The sequence below is a fragment of the Ochotona princeps genome, chromosome 13 (genome assembly GCF_030435755.1).
Source record: "Ochotona princeps isolate mOchPri1 chromosome 13, mOchPri1.hap1, whole genome shotgun sequence".
NCBI lineage: Eukaryota > Metazoa > Chordata > Mammalia > Lagomorpha > Ochotonidae > Ochotona > Ochotona princeps.
In genome coordinates this window covers 13,912,728-13,925,574 of record NC_080844.1, presented here as the reverse complement: position 1 = coordinate 13,925,574, position 12,847 = coordinate 13,912,728, and the positions used below count along the sequence as shown (strand labels likewise).

General features: G+C 39.6%; 1 protein-coding gene across 15 annotated transcripts in view; it reads right to left on the bottom strand.

Annotated features, from left to right (window-relative positions):
* Positions 1 to 12,847, bottom strand: part of CPEB3 (cytoplasmic polyadenylation element binding protein 3) — a 214,996-nt gene that overhangs the window by 89,071 nt on the left and 113,078 nt on the right. For 12 of the 15 annotated variants that reach the window (XR_009246476.1, XM_058671353.1, XM_058671352.1 and 9 more), the window contains one exon: positions 9,610 to 9,633. The exons of the other annotated variants lie outside the window; for them this stretch is intronic. Coding sequence is in view for 11 of the 12 variants with exons in the window: in XM_058671353.1 (XP_058527336.1) it covers positions 9,610 to 9,633 (24 nt within the window). In the remaining variant the exon portion in view is untranslated. The remainder of the gene's footprint in view (positions 1 to 9,609; positions 9,634 to 12,847) is intronic. 15 annotated transcript variants of the gene reach the window in all.

Below are 12,847 nucleotides of genomic sequence, written 5' to 3'. Positions count from 1 at the left end.
ATAAAATCTTTAAAAAAAAGGGAGGAAGCCTACCTCATCCCATTAAAAACAAGCTTCTTTGGTGGAACTTTCTTGAGCCTTTTGCTTAAGTTAGGCCTCTTTATTCATGCTCAGTACTCTATGTTCCTTAACACTTACCCTGATTACCATTATACTATTTATATGAGATTTTGTTGGATATCTTCTTCCTCAGCCCATTAAATTGTAAGGTCCATTAGTACAGGGATCAACTTAACCTTGTTCATTCCTTTATCTTCCTGTTCTAATTAGGGCACATAAAAGCACTCAAAAATGTTAAATATATGTACCTGCTTGTGGCACACTGGGTTGAATCTGCTGGTATTGCATATAGGCACTGGCTTGTGTCCTGGTTGCTACTTCCAATTTAGCTCCCTGCTAGTGCTTCTGGGGAAGTAGAACAGAATGGCCCAAGTTCATGGGATCCTGCCACTGACATGGAAAAATGGATAGAATTTCAGGTTCCTGGGCTTGGCCTGATGGCCCAGCGGTTAGCAAGCACCAGGGTCCCATATGGGTGTCAGTTCATGTCCCAGTTGCTCCACTTCCCATCCAGCTTCCTGCTCAAGGCCTGAGCAAGCAACAGAGTATGTTCTAAAGCCTTGGAACCCTGCACCTGCATGAGAGACCTGGAAGAGGCTCCTGGCTCCCGGCTTTGGATAGGCTCAGCTCTGGCCATTGCGGCTACTTGGAGAGTGAACCAGTGGATGGAAGATCTTTATCTCTGTCTCTCCTTCTCTCAGTAAATCTGCCTTTCCAATAAAAAAAATAAATCTTTAAGAAAAAAAAATAATTTCAGGCTCTTAGCTTTGGCCTATCCCAGCTCTGGCTATTGCAACCATTTAAGAAGTGAATCAGTGTATGGAAGATTCTCTCTCTGCTTTTCCCTCCCTCTGTATATATAACGCTGCCTTCAAATAAACAAATTCATCTTTTTTAAAAATGTTACATATGACGCATCATCAGGGAAGGAAAACAGCATGTGTAAGGACACACTGAGAATATGTGCTAGAACATTATATACAGTGGTAAGAAAGAAGGACAAGAGGTAAAACCATATCCTAGATGACAGAGGCCTTCCCTATGGGTTTTATTAGATCAAACAGTATGTTCCATCTGTTTTTATTACAACAGCAATGAAAACCTTTTCCACTTTGAAAATCATTTCATTCTCATAACAACTATTTAAGCAACTATACTCCCTCCTTGAGAACCATGATGCTCCCATGTTACCCATCTTTTATCCTGTCAAACTGACTTTCCTAAGCTACTTTAACTATGTTATACTCAAAATCCTACAAAAGCTTTTATCACTTCCACCAGCAGTTTGAACCAAGAAAGAGTGTATGAGCTGAAAGTCTGAGGAAACCTGTGGCCAGCCCGATGAGAGATGACAAGCTCTTCAGACAGAGTGATAAAGAAGCAGTAGATATTCAAGACATTTCAGAACAAAAGGATTTTCTTTCTGCACAGTCAATATAGCCACAGCTTTTTGAGGGTATTTGGCAAAGGAAATAAAGGCAAGAGTTGACAAATATAGAGACAGTTTTAAAAAATGTTTATGTGTAGTTAAGAAACTCCGTGGGTTTTCAGACATAAGATGTCTTAGTAGTCGTAGTTAGAAATTTCAGCAAGAATTCCAAGAATGGCCAAGAATTCAAGCATAACTGATGCTTCTGCAGCCATAAGTAAGAACTCAGAAAACAGGTTTCAGATTCCAATCCCCAGAACTACTCATCTGTGAAAGTCAGCCTTGCAAATCCACGCTTTTCTCACATTCCTCAAGTGATTCATCTGCTAAGGTTTAAAAACCACTGAGATGGATATGACTGGTTTTATGTGGGCAGCACTGAGAGATGGTAGGAAGTGTGTGGAGGCTTGGAAAACACCAAGTTCAATCAAGTTAAGGATAGTACACCCTCAGGACTGGAGTGTCACACCCATAATCTAATCAGCTTGACTGTAACACATCTGTCTAAAGTTTGGGGGAAACAAGGAGCTAGTCTGCAGGAAGCATCTAAAGCCAAAACTGGGCACAGTGTGATGGCTCAACTGCTAAATCCTCGCCTTACAGACGCCAGGATCCCACATGGGTGCCGGTTTATGGCCTGGCTGCTCTACTTCCCATCCAGCTCCCTGCTCATGGCCTGGGAAAACAGTGGAGGATGGCCTAAACCTTTGGGAACCTGCATCCAAGTGGGAGGCCCAGGGAAGCTCCTGACTCCTGGCATCAGAGAAGCTAAGCTCTGGCTATTGTGTCCCCTTGGGGAGTGAACCAGTGACTGGAAGATCTTTCTTTCTTTCTCTCCTTTCTGTAAATATGCCTTTCTAATAAAAACATTTTAAAAAAACACATAAAAGTTAAAACTGCAGAGTAAGAACCTGTATTTACCCAAAAAAATTCCTTTACAGAAAGACCTTATCAACTGGGTAATCACCGCTCTGCAGGACAGAATGGTTAACGGCTCTATTACCAGAAAGACTATCCTATCAAAGTATCTGGCCCTTTGCTATTGTGAAGAGATATCTTGTGACAAATAACACTGACATTTTATTTTTATAACTATCTGGTTAAAACACGGATGCTCTGATTTGCCCAGGGGATATTTATGAGGTTGGTACTCATGCATTCATCTCAAGACAAAATCATTCCCAGCAAAATATAAAATTTTAGTTCTTAAACATATATGACTGAAATGAAAACTTTAAGACATTGCAACTAAAGTGTATCCCTTGAGAAGTCATGGCACCTCTGTGACAAACTTCTTTAAGGGAAATATTCTCCAAGAGCAAAATGCTTAAAGCAAGCCACATAACTTACTAAAAATTATACTCTTGTGCGTAGAATGTGTAAGTCTGCCCCTAAAACTTCAGATACTTCTACATAGAACATTTGTGTTTAGTATTTCAGTGACAATAAGAGATTTCTCAGTTGCTGTTAAGTGGCCATTCGACTTGCTGCCAATGGTCTGGTTCTTTGGTATCTACTTTGAGTTCCTATTAAGAACAAAGTTTTTGGTTTAGTAATTGCACAAGTAATTGCTGAATGTGGAAAGTGAGTGAAAATTAAATGAGCCTTAAAAGAAGAGAGAAGGGAAAGGCACTAGTTAAGCAAAGAAGACCTGTCAAGGATAATTCCTTCCCAGGAGGCTCCCGAATGAAGGAAAAACAAAAGCCCATTGGCCATGTTACAATGTCCAAGCTGCTCAGGCCTCCCTTCCCAGCTTCAGCCCAAATCCTCAGCAATCACTGTAGCAGCTCCAGAGCACGATGGCTCACGCCTCCATTCTAAGCCTAACCCTTTCACCTTAGTTTTACAGGCAGCCCAGGAATCAGTCACTCCGAGAGCTAATGAAACACGGACTGTAAGGCATGACTCCCCCATGAAAACAACAGTTGCCTGGACACCAAGATAAGTTCTAGTCCAGGCTACACAGCATCTGACTTTGGATGAGACATTTCACATTTTATTTGACCCATTCATATAGTGAAATATGGAACTGCAGTAAAACCTCTCTCAGGAAAACAGAATCCCATTTATTACAAACAAATCTTACATATAAGTGATCTTAGTATTATGAATGCTAACACTTCTTTCAGGTATCACAATGTTTTTACAATGGAACTCTTGTTGTCTCCCAGCGCCATTTCAACTGACCCATTTGGTTAAATGAGAACCTGAACATTTAAATTTTACTTCTTTGAAATGGAACATTACAGAGGGAGAGAACGCTATTCCATCTTCTGGTTTACTCCATGAACAGTCACCAATGGCCAGAGCTAGGCTATGTCAAAGTCAAGGGGCCTGGAGCTCCATCTGGGAGACAAGCAAGCATTCAGGCTTGCTTCTACTGCCTTCCCAGGAAGGCAGCTTAGGGAGCTGGCTGGGAAGTAGAATAGTTGGGGCTTGAACTGGTGCTCCTGTATGGGATGCCAGTGTCATAGGCTGGAGTTTAACCTTTTGTGCCCCAATGCCAGATACTGAATTTCAGTTTAAATATCACCTCTTCTGAGTTGTCTTCATCACATTAGAGGGAATCTTCCATTCTTCTCTGCCTAGTACTTAATACAACTATTAAGGATAACATTGTTTAATCCTCTCCCCACTACTAACATGAAAAGTGAGCAGGGTCAGAGGTCGCCCCTGCAGCCTACCAGAGTAGGTAAATACTTAAGGAATAAAATTGGAGGGCAAGACCCTGCACACCTCCTTCATTCTTTCTTTCAGCTTCTCCTGGACTAACTTCCCACAAAATGAAAACAAAAACAAAAAACAAAACACATGAAAATCAGGATCTTATCGCCCTAGCTTCTGTGCTTAGATTTTACTGCTACAATGAGAAGTAAAATGTTTAGATATTATATAAATACACTAACACACACATTCATATATGTATATATACACATACATGTATATTTATTTATATGTATACATTTGAGTGAGTGTGTATGTAAATATATAAATCATCCATGTTTTTTTTGCTGGAACTACCAAGAACTTTAAATAAGCAAGCTCATGTAAATGGGTTTGAGTTACCAGGATGATCTATTTGTACCACAGTCTCATAAGAACAGCTGATTACTCCCCATAACCTCCAGCAGGATTCTGATAGACTTGACATTAACTGGGCATATAAATTTGCTTTACTAAACTTCAGAAAGACTTGCTATCAACTAAATTATCCATTCATGTCAACAGATTGCTATGGACTACATTTTACATAATTATATTTACAAGAGTCACTCAAGCTATTGTTTGTATTTGCTTGTTTACATTATTTACAAGGATGATCTATATGCACCTTACTGCTCTAGCTATAAGAAATACTGAGGTTTTGAAACATTAAGAATACTGGGACATGGGGCCCGGTGGCGTGGCCTAGTGGCTAAAGTCCTTGCCTTGAATGCCCCAGGGATCCCATATGGGCGCCGGTTCTAATCCCAGCAGCTCCACTTCCCATCCAGCTCCCTGCTTGTGGCCTGGGAAAGCAGTCGAGGACGGCCCAAAGCTTTGGGACCCTGCACCCATGTGGGAGATCCGGAAAGAGGTTCCTGGTTCCCAGCTTTGGATCGGTGCACACCGGCCGTTGCGGCTCACTTGGGGAGTGAATCATCAGATGCAAGATCTTCCTCTCTGTCTCTCCTCCTCTCTGTATATCTGACTCTGTAATAAAATAAATAAATCTTAAAAAAAAATATTGGGACAGCCAACCTGTCTACTTACTGACAACGGTTCCAGAAAGACTACAAAACCTCACATCCAAGTGGACAGGAAAAAACATAACCTCTGTTAAATGTGTAGGCAACAATTTTCTATGATACTACTCAGAAAACTAGAAATGGCTGTTGGATAACAGAACATATTAGAGACTGTCAAAGTTAGAATACTGGGGGGAAAATGCTAAGATTCTTTGGTATGACTTTTACTCCACAAACAAGACGAAGATCTAACCAGTGGAACAAAATTTTTAAAAAGGGATATCAAAGGGAAATATAATTGGGTGTTTTAATGTTTATATAAAATTGAAATTTATGTTCAATCTTTCTCATATCCAGTTATGCTCCTTCCCTAGTAGTACTGTTTCAACAGAAACACTAGTAGTTGGTTTGTAAAGGGTCTGCCTCTAGTGTGCTCACCCAGCCTTCAGCTGTTCGCTCCCGTTCATCGCTTCATCACGTTCATCCCATGTTCTCTCCTTTCATCACTTCCATCATGAACCGTCTTTCTCAAGTCTGACATTCACGTGTCCAAGAGACTTAGCCTCTCTTCCAAAGTCATCAGGGACGCACGGACATCTCACTGTCGGCTTTTTTTCTCCAGCTGGCCCCACTGTGTATACTAGGGTCGTATATTCCCAAGTTGAGACACAAACTAGAACGCCTTGCTTCTGGTTCTTTTTTCATCACAGAAAGGTTGTCTATGAGAGGTGTTCAGATGTCACGTGCCTAATTCTCACCAATAAGAACTCCCAGCACTTTTTAAGATTATTTCCTATACTTTGTATTCCTAAAATTTGCCAACATGTGTGTTTAACACAGAGTATGAGTTACAGCCTAAGTCTTACTCTTAATCATAGGTAGAGTGAAGTAACAAAAATCAGCAAACTTGTTTTCTCACACTTTTGGGGCAGAAGGTCTAAATGTTAAGTGGAGAAAAAAGATCAAGTGTTAGTTCAGTCTCCAACTGCATGAATAAATGAGCATGAGGAAATCTGCTATCTCATAAAAATTATACTATGCAGAATTGTTCCAGATGAGTATCTCTGAAAAAAATGAGAGTTCTAGATAAGAGGTACACCTGCCCCGCCCCAGTGGCTATGTCACTGCATTTGAGGAAGATGATGTGGAATGGCGGGATAGGAAATAGGATGGATCAAATATATCTGCCTGTTCATGCATCCAAAAATCCAACATTTGGGGCTGGTGCCAAGGCACAGTAAGCTAAGCCTCTGCCTCTGGCATCCCATAGAGGCACCAGTGCATGTCCTGGCTGTTTTACTTCCCATCGAGCTCCTTGTGCACGGCCTAGGAATGGAGTGCAAGATGGCTCAAGTCCTTGAGTCTCCGCACCCATGTAGGAGACCCAGGAGAAGCTCCTGGCCACTGGCTTCAGATCAGCTCAACTCTGGATGTTGGAGCCATTTAGGGGAGTAACCAGTAGATGAGGATCTCTCTCTCTCTCTCGATCTCTCTCTCAATCTCTGTCTCCCCTTCTCTCTGTAACTCACCATTTTAAATAAAAATAAAACATTTTTTAAAAACCTCACCACACCAACATTCAATCTTTAAATACTCTTTCTCTCACACACAACTGTGTCATTATTTTCTTCATTTACGACCACCAAATTTGCAGAATTACAAAGAGCAGAAATCAAGTCACTCTAGGCAATACATAGTTTAATACCTGATACAAAGATGATTATGGATTCTGAAAATAGTTAAACCAAAGTAATAAACATATACAGAGATAGTATCAATGGAAAAGGAGAGTGATTTTAAGGCATTTAGAAGCCAGACGATTTTATATGCTCAATGTATTGTATTCAATATGTTTACAGAAACTTTAAAAAAAAATATATGCCTAACTCTGCTCTGCAAAGATGTGGGAGTGTTAGCTTAACCCTAATCAGAAAGCATTTAATAAAGGCTCATTTTGCATAGGGTATAATGTATCAGGCAAGACAGACAACCATCTCAAAAGACTTTCTTTCCAGCTGAAGAATCAGGGCAGATAATAAATACAGGAAGAATGCAAGGCAGTAGAAGCAGAGGGAAACAGCTTGCAAGGTCTATGCAAGGCTTTCTGGAAAGGGTAAGCCTTACATCAGGCTTGATTAGTGAAGTTAGAGATAGGCCTTAAAGCAGAGGAAAGGAAACAGTGGTCAGTACTTCCATGGCTGGCGAGTGGTCAGGGGAAGAGGAGGTGGAGGAAATGGAAATGATGAAGCTGGTGAAGCAGACCAAGACCAGGATCCTAGGAACCCTGCACAGCGATGAATGTGAAATGGACAAAGTGATGTTTCAGAAAAAGCAAGACAAACCGAGACAAGAATGGAGATGCGTTAGAAATAAACAAGGCCTCAACAGGATGGGCCTCAAGAGGATGGGCCTCATGAGGTAACCTGGTGTCTAAAGTCCTTTCCTTGTATGCGCCAGAATCCCATATGGGCACTGGTTCATGTCCTGGCTACTCCACTTCCCTTCCTGGGAAAACAGCAGAGGATGAACCAAAGCCTTGGAACCCTACACCCGCATGGGAGACCCAGAAGAAGCTCCTAACCCCTGGCTTCAGATCAGCTCAGCTCCAGTCACTGAGGTCACTTAGGGAGTGAACCATTAGACATGAAGATCTTTCTGTCTCTCCTCTCTGTAAAACTGACTTTCCAATTAAATAAATAAATAGACAAATCTTAAAAAACAAAACAAAACAAAAAACGAGAGGGTATGTGAGAAAAAAGGTCAGGGCCACCTGCTTTCTACTCTCCAGAACACAGTCCACTCCTCATTCCTTCTTAAAAGTGTGGTATGATACAATATGAATTTTAATGTTACTTCTAGGCTTTATCATCTTACATTTAAAAATAAAGCGACAGACATTAACAACAGATTTCTTTCCACAGCTAAAAACATAATCAAGTACACAAATATTTTTTCAAAAACATTTAAAAAGCAAAAGTATCGTATGCAGAAATAAATGTATAACTTTATGATGCATACGTATTAAGTTCTGCCAGTATTTACTGATTCAACAGATATTTCCCATAGAATAAATAACTAAATGTTGGGAACTTAATATCATTATCTTCTCTTTGTGACTCAATTACAAAGTCAGAGAAAGCCTGACAAATGATAAGTGTCAGTAAATAAAAAGCCAAAAGCAGATTCTAGCTTTAAGGTGAGGTTATACAAATAAATATTCCATCTGTTCAGCTTCTGTGAATCAACAGCAAAATAACTTAGAGGTGAGGCATGCTTTTCATTTACATGTTGTTTCTTTTTATTGTCAACTAGAACTTCACTAACACTCTGAAGATGGACAAGATTGGATTTAAGAAATAAGGCAGGACAGGTATTGTGGTCTTGCCAGATAAACTGTCACCTGTAGTGCCAGCATCCCACCAGTTTCAGTCCTGATTGCTCCACTTCCGATCCAGCTCCCTTGTAAGGCAACTGGGAAAGCAGCAGAGAATGGCACAAATGCTCAGAGTTTCTGCACCCCTGTAGGAGACCCAGATGAAGCTCCTGGTTCCCAGCTTTAGACAGGCCTACGCCCAGGCTCAGGCCCAGGAGTAGCCCTTGCAGTCTCTGGGGTACTAAACCAAGGATGAAAAACTTCTCCTCCCTCTTTGTAAGTGTCTCTCAAATGAAGTGAAATAAAATAAATTATAAAGAGAGAGAGAGCAATGATTATAACCTAGGTGTTTGAGTAAGTCCTATTCTCTTTCTAAAACATTAGATTTCAACAAGCCACTTCATAAAATGGCTTGAACTACACAGATGAAAGTTAGATTATTTTGTCTGCATTTTACCAGGGAAAAGGTGAGGCTTATGAGAACTAAAAGCTAACCTAGGGTCCCTTTTTAAGAAAAAGTACAAAAATTAGGTGAAGACATTGAAATGGGTCCCCAAAAGTTAGAGTCCCTGAAATTTAAGGCTCATTTAGCTTCTGGGTAAATCTGTTTCCAAATATAACAGAAAAAAAGAACCAGCCAACACAGATCACAAACTGTCCTCTAACACCACGTTTTTGCTTCCCAAATAGAATGAAAAGAACACAGAGAATGTAGGCAGAAAAACATACATTGTGGGTTTTGTTTCCTTATACACACTCACAATAAGCCATACAACAAGAACTGGATAGAAATAGTCTTTATTAGGATCAAAAGAACAAATAATGAACTAACAATAAAAAGTAATTACAAGAAAAGTGATGAGTAATATTTTGCTACAACATTCATCAAGTTAGAACATCACACCATACAGAAACAATTGTTTTATACATACATGGGTACAAACGCACACACACACACACACACACACTCATCATTACTCACAATTTGGCAAGCAAAAGATCTCATTAAAAAAATTTACCTCGTCTCCGCCCATAGCTCCTGGCTGCATGTAAACACAGAAGAAAACCATGGGTATTTGTATCAAAATGGTGAATTTAGAAATTTTTAAAAATATTCACACAAATCTTTTCTAAGTAATCCTGAAACTACTAAATTAATCTGGAAATAGCTGACTGCTGATACATTAAAAAAAACTTTATGGAAAACAAACTAAATCATAAAGAGAAACTGAGTTGGATGTGGCAGCCACTGGAACAGATACAATGAATAGATTTTTAAGTTCTGTATGAATTTAAATTGGGGCTTACTCTTAACAGATATAGAATTCTTTCTATTAAAATGTGATTTATAAGTCTTCATTTGTACTTTTTATCACCACCAATTACCACTCAAATTAAAAAACTATTCATGCTTTATAACTAAAATTATAGGTGATCATTCTGCATTTTGTAACACACACACACACTTCATAGTTCCTGTGAAAAACGTATAGAAATATTACATACAATTTACTCTTGCTTTACAGAATGTATTTCTGTTACACTACTAATGAAGTTTCTTTCGTTGTTTCTATTCAGTATCACAGGTGGGAGAAAACAGCTATCTTTTTCACCAATGAAGTGAACTGAAAAAGCAGAAAGGGTCAGGTACTGGACCTATGCCAGGCCATGCTTAATAATGAGTATTTCTGAAGGTCTTATTTCCTTTCTAAATTCAAGGATTATGTAATATAGTCTTTGAACTGTCACAATGTTTGAGAGAGTTGGACTGTCATCTAAAGAAACTTGCAAAGCGGCAAGTCTCTTAAATTTGAAATTTCAGGTTTTACAAAAATAAATGAGAACTTAACTCATTTTTAAAGTATAAACGACATAAAATTAGCTTGTACTGAAAAAGGAGGCTAACATGGGGTTCATTTTCAGTAAAAAAGATAATAAGCATTGAAGTTAACTATTTCTCCCTTAAGAATCTAAAATTTTCAGTTAGATAGTTGAAACACTACTTGGCCAGTCTCACCTTCTACTATTTTCGACTTTCCCTCAAACAACACACTCACTCTTGCCTTCAAATCTTTAACCTCTTCACTTTCCCAATATTGAAATACAAAATAGGATTATCCAGTTCACAAGCACTATTCTTCTTTCTGTTCAACACCCGCTACTGAAAAAAAAACATAAGACGACCTACTCTAGATTTATATGGCTTTTACAGATTGCATTAAATACTAAGAAGATGTATTCCAAAAAACAAATTTATCCCTTGCAGAAATTTTAATAATTTCCTGGTATGACTCCCCCTTCCGGAAGGCTGCTTAATTCATAATAATGAAAAGCTACACTCATAACCAATACTAAAACATAGATGCAATAAATTTTGACATAATATTTATTTCTGTCTCATCTATCCACCTCAATGACATCATCCTGACACTTCACTGAAAAAAATCTCTATACAGGGAGAAAAACAAAAAACCTCTGTATTTCAAAATTATTCATCTCTCCCCCAAATAAAAATTCCCACTTCCGCTCCCCCATTATAACTGATTTTGGGTCGGATATTCATTGAAAAAGAACATGAGTGCGACACTAAGTTATAGATGACTCACTGGGCACCAACACACCTAAAGAATAAATTAAAATGCTATTCACTAGAGAAGGTATAAAGAACGAACCCAGGCCGACTTTGGGATGGGGATGGGCATCCTAAATCAAGAAAAGGCAAAGAATTGCAAAAGGTTTACTTGGGAGCTTCAATCATAGCTTCCTCAGGTAGGCCATGGCTTTTATAGGTTATTCTTTTTCCCCATTGCTGAATAAAGACTATAAATTACTGAGGACTCTGAAATCAAGCAAGGCAAGATGTCACATGGAACAGATATTTCGAAGTAGTGATCTGAGTTGCTTAGATTTGCTTATCATTTACTGTAGAATTTAACCACGCACTACCTTGGTCTTAGTTTTAATAGTTCATCCATGATCCCTATGACAATTTATAATCATAACAATTAACACATAATGAGGGCTTACTAGGTGCCAGAAACAGTTAAAAATGCTTCACATGTATCAACAAAAAAGGTCTTCAAAATGCCACCAACTGCTGGAGCTGGGACAAGTGAAAGTCAACATCTGGGAATTCATCCAGGGTCTCTGATGTAGGTGGCATGGACTAAACCACTTGAGGCAATACCTGCTCATGTACATTAGCATGAAGCTGGGTTAGAAGAAAAGTAGCAGGGATTCAAGAATCTCCAGCAGCATACTGATTGCTGTGCCAAAACCATGTCACCTCTCAAATCATTAAATACACGATTTTATAACATAAGATAAGAAAATTGGCACATAGAAAAGTTAAGAATTTTGTCAGGGATAACCCTGTGTTGTAGAGGGTTAAGCTGTTGCCTACAACCCTGGCATCCGATATGAGCACTTCCAAACCAACTCCATCCTAATATGCTTGGGGAAACACCTGAAGATAGCCCAAATCCTTGAAGCCCTACCACCCCAATGGGAGATACAGAGGGATTTCCAGGCCCCTGGCTTTGATGCCACCCAGACCCCAAGTGCTCTTAGGACCACTTGGGATTCAACCATTGGATGAATCTCCCCTCTTCTCTCCTTCCTTCTTTCCTTCTTCCCCACCCCCGTACGTGTGTGTGTAGAGACCTACCTCTTTGTAACTCTTTCAAATAAGCAAATCTTTTAAAAAGATAATTTTGTCCAAAATCACAGTTAGGCAATGAAGGATTGAGAATATAAGCATAATCAGTCTGCTCCAGAGTTCATAGGCTTAACCACTTCCCTATATCTCTCTATAGTGCTAAATCCCTGGGGGCAAAGTCCATACCATATCTTACATTCCTTATTTTTTTAACATTTGTTTAGTTGAAAGTCAGAGTTACAGAGAGAGAAAGAGATATTGTGCTGCTGGTTCACTCCCCAGATGATCACAATGCTCAGAACTGGGCCAGGCCGAAGCTAGGAGCTTCCTGTTAGCAGGAGCCCAAACACCTAGGCCATCTTCTGCTATTTCCAGCCTATTAGCTGGGAGATCAGAAGTGGAGTAATCAGCACATGAATCATTGAGAATAAGGGATGCCAGCAATGCAGGAGGCAACTGTGCCCACTATATAACACCAGCTCCCTAAATTAAAAAAATATATATGGGTCTGGTACAGTAGCCTAGTCACTGAAGTTCTCAGCTTACATGCTTGGGATTCCATTTGGGCACCAGTTCACATGCTGGCTGCTCTAGTGCCC